Source organism: Saccoglossus kowalevskii, chromosome 8 (assembly GCF_978046115.1).
Source record: "Saccoglossus kowalevskii chromosome 8, keSacKowa6.1, whole genome shotgun sequence".
Classification (NCBI taxonomy): Eukaryota; Metazoa; Hemichordata; class Enteropneusta; family Harrimaniidae; genus Saccoglossus; species Saccoglossus kowalevskii.
Window position 1 is genome coordinate 14,062,121 of NC_140648.1, and position 3,275 is coordinate 14,065,395.

A 3,275-nucleotide genomic window follows, 5' to 3' on the forward strand; every position below is an offset into this window, starting at 1 on the left:
CCCAGGGTCGTTTACTATATTGATAGTAATGAACGCCTACTCAAAATGTACATTCAATGCTCCGGCAGCTAGCTTGCAATATTCCCCATTTGTTGTAATAAGGGTAGAATTATTCAAGGCACTGAAGTAAATAAAGCTGCTGAGTAGTCAGTGTCAGACAATTATAATAGCATTGAGGGAGTGTATCCCCATACTACACATACTAAATTAAGAGGCGGAAATATCGTGCAGGACACAGTAAAATGGCAAACTTTATATCAATTCATTTATTAAATTTACATCATCATTTTTGTACAATTATTCACTTTCAATTTAATATTCCTCATCTTCCTCTTCTCCGTTATCGACGGAATCTACCCCAACTTCTTCATAATCCTTTTCCAATGCAGCGAGGTCTTCCCGTGCTTCCGAGAACTCTCCCTCCTCCATACCCTCACCGACATACCAGTGGACGAAAGCACGTTTGGCGTACATTAAATCGAATTTGTGGTCCAGACGGGCCCAGGCCTCTGCGATGGCTGTGGTGTTGCTCAACATGCAGACTGCGCGTTGTACTTTAGCCAAGTCACCGCCGGGTACAACGGTTGGAGGTTGGTAGTTTATGCCAACTTTGAAACCAGTGGGACACCAGTCGACGAATTGGATGGTACGTTTCGTTTTTATAACTGCAATGGCAGCGTTGACATCTTTTGGAACAACATCACCACGATACAACATGCAGCACGCCATATACTTTCCGTGACGAGGGTCGCATTTAACCATCTGATTTGACGGCTCAAAACAGGAATTTGTCACTTCGGACACCGAGAGTTGCTCATGGTAGGCCTTCTCAGCAGAGATCACAGGGGCATAGGTAGCTAACGGGAAGTGGATGCGTGGATAGGGAACAAGATTGGTCTGAAATTCCGTCAAGTCCACGTTCAGAGCACCATCGAATCTAAGAGAAGCAGTTATAGAAGAGACTATTTGACCAATCAGGCGATTCAAATTTGTATACGTTGGACGCTCGATGTCAAGATTACGACGACAAATATCGTAGATCGCTTCGTTGTCAACCATAAAGGCGCAGTCAGAGTGCTCCAGTGTAGTGTGGGTAGTTAAGATAGAGTTGTACGGCTCTACGACAGCAGTAGCGATCTGTGGAGCAGGGTAGATAGCGAACTCTAATTTCGACTTCTTGCCATAATCCACGGATAGACGTTCCATCAACAGTGATGTGAAGCCCGAACCAGTACCGCCACCAAAGCTGTGAAAGATGAGAAATCCTTGCAGACCAGTACATTGGTCAGCGAGCTTACGAATTCTGTCCAGGACTAAATCAATCAGTTCTTTACCAATGGTGTAGTGGCCACGGGCGTAGTTATTGGCAGCATCTTCTTTACCGGTGATCATCTGTTCAGGGTGGAATAGCTGGCGGTAGGTACCGGTTCGCACCTCGTCTGCAATATTAAATTGGAAGTATTAATACAAGAAAATTAATAGTTACCCAAAAGCTATGCAAATTGCTGAATTCGAAATCAGTGTCCAAATTCACAATATTGGTGAATATGTGCATTTTGAAATAGTGGGCTTATTAAAACTAAAAGGCCTACAACAATGGTTATAATGCAGTGCTTCTAGTTCTCACCTACGACAGTTGGTTCCAAGTCCACGAAGACGGCACGTGGCACGTGCTTGCCACCCCCAGTCTCGCTGAAAAACGTATTGAAGGAATCGTCACCACCTCCAACAGTTTTATCACTAGGCATCTGACCATCTGGTTGGATACCATGTTCCAGGCAGTAGAGCTCCCAGCATGCATTTCCCATCTGTACGCCTGCTTGGCCAAGATGCATTGATATACATTCACGCTAAAATGAAGCAGAAATGAACATTTAATGAATATCACGACCATACACAAAAGTTAATCAGACTGAGGGCGCACGTGATATTTACGCACCACTCTGGAACCAGCATTTCACGCTTGACACAATTAGGGGTATGCGATTGCTGTATCCACGAGCCACTGTTTATAACGTCTGCCCTTTCGAATAAACTCAGTACCTATCGACCAATCACAATACCCACCTTTATATAATATCGAATCTACAAAAATAACAAAAAAACAAACAAAAACAATTCGCTACGTCAGAAGCGCATAAACCTCCCAATAAAATATGATAAAGCTATACTTAGGGAAGGGAACGGAAACCTGTATCCGTAACGTTTTCTGGTGGATGTCTGGTGGATGTCTAGGTTCAAATAAATGTACAAAGACGTACAGCGGAATTTGCAACAGACCGAATACAATGAAATCCACTACACAGCACGTTATAATAGTGTCACCTGTCTACACTTTCAATTTACCAATCACGGTGAAGATGAACGACCTCCGACAGCCACGATTACGCAACAGGGTGGATAGCAATTATCTGTTATGCCAGACTACGCAGACAGTTTTACAAAATTGTTGCCCCAAAAATGGAAAATAAATATAGCCTATTGACAGGAATAGGGACTATTCAGTTCTACCTCGTAACAACGCGATTTAACCGTACGGAACGTTGGTGAAGTGCACAAAAAATACCCCCCTCCCCACATAGATACGCGAATTACTGCGTATAAAAATGCAGTCTTTTTCACAGCCAGTGAATTTTCGTATCAACAGGTGCGAACTATCACAGTAGTCAACCAAACTTACCATTTTCGAACTCGAAGTGACTTAAAAGCAGCGTTCTGCCGACCAAGGATCCACGAGGCAGACAACTATAGTGACCGTGGAAATGAGACAAAGTTAAAACAAGTTCGTTTTTATATACTTAACACCACCTGGCAATATTATGCATTAGAACAGCAATTGGACCATTCCATTTTACTAGCCAGTACATTATTGGACCATTCCATTTTACTAGCCAGTACATTATTGAACCATTCCATTTTACTAGCCAGTACATTATTGGCCATTCCATTTTACTAGCCAGTACATTATTGGACAATTCCATTTTACTAGCCAGTACATTATTGGCCATTCCATTTTACTAGCCAGTACATTATTGGACCATTCCATTTTACTAGCCAGTACATTATTGGCCATTCCATTTTACTAGCCAGTACATTATTGGCCATTCCATTTTACTAGCCAGTACATTATTGGTCATTCCGTTTTACTAGCTAGTACATTATTGGACCATTCCATTTTACTAGCCAGTACATTATTGGCCATTCCATTTTACTAGCCAGTACATTATTGGCCATTCCATTTTACTAGCCAGTACATTATTGGCCATTCCATTTTA

General features: G+C 42.2%; 1 protein-coding gene across 1 annotated transcript; it reads right to left on the reverse strand.

Annotated features, from left to right (window-relative positions):
* Positions 1-251: 251 nt before the first annotated feature.
* LOC100372293 (tubulin alpha-3 chain-like) lies at positions 252-2,778 on the reverse strand. The gene is made up of 3 exons (XM_006824632.3): positions 2,681-2,778; positions 1,628-1,850; positions 252-1,439 (listed from the first exon to the last, which is right to left on the reverse strand). Exons 1-3 carry the CDS (start codon positions 2,681-2,683, stop codon positions 313-315), a joined length of 1,353 nt encoding a protein of 450 aa, XP_006824695.1. The 5' UTR covers positions 2,684-2,778; the 3' UTR covers positions 252-312.
* Between the last annotated feature and the right edge of the window lie 497 nt (positions 2,779-3,275).

Coding starts and splice junctions, on each gene's coding strand:
- LOC100372293 (XM_006824632.3), bottom strand. Junction 1,440..1,627: donor CTTGGAACCAACTGTCGTAG/GTGAGAACTAGA, acceptor TTAATATTGCAG/ACGAGGTGCGAACCGGTACC.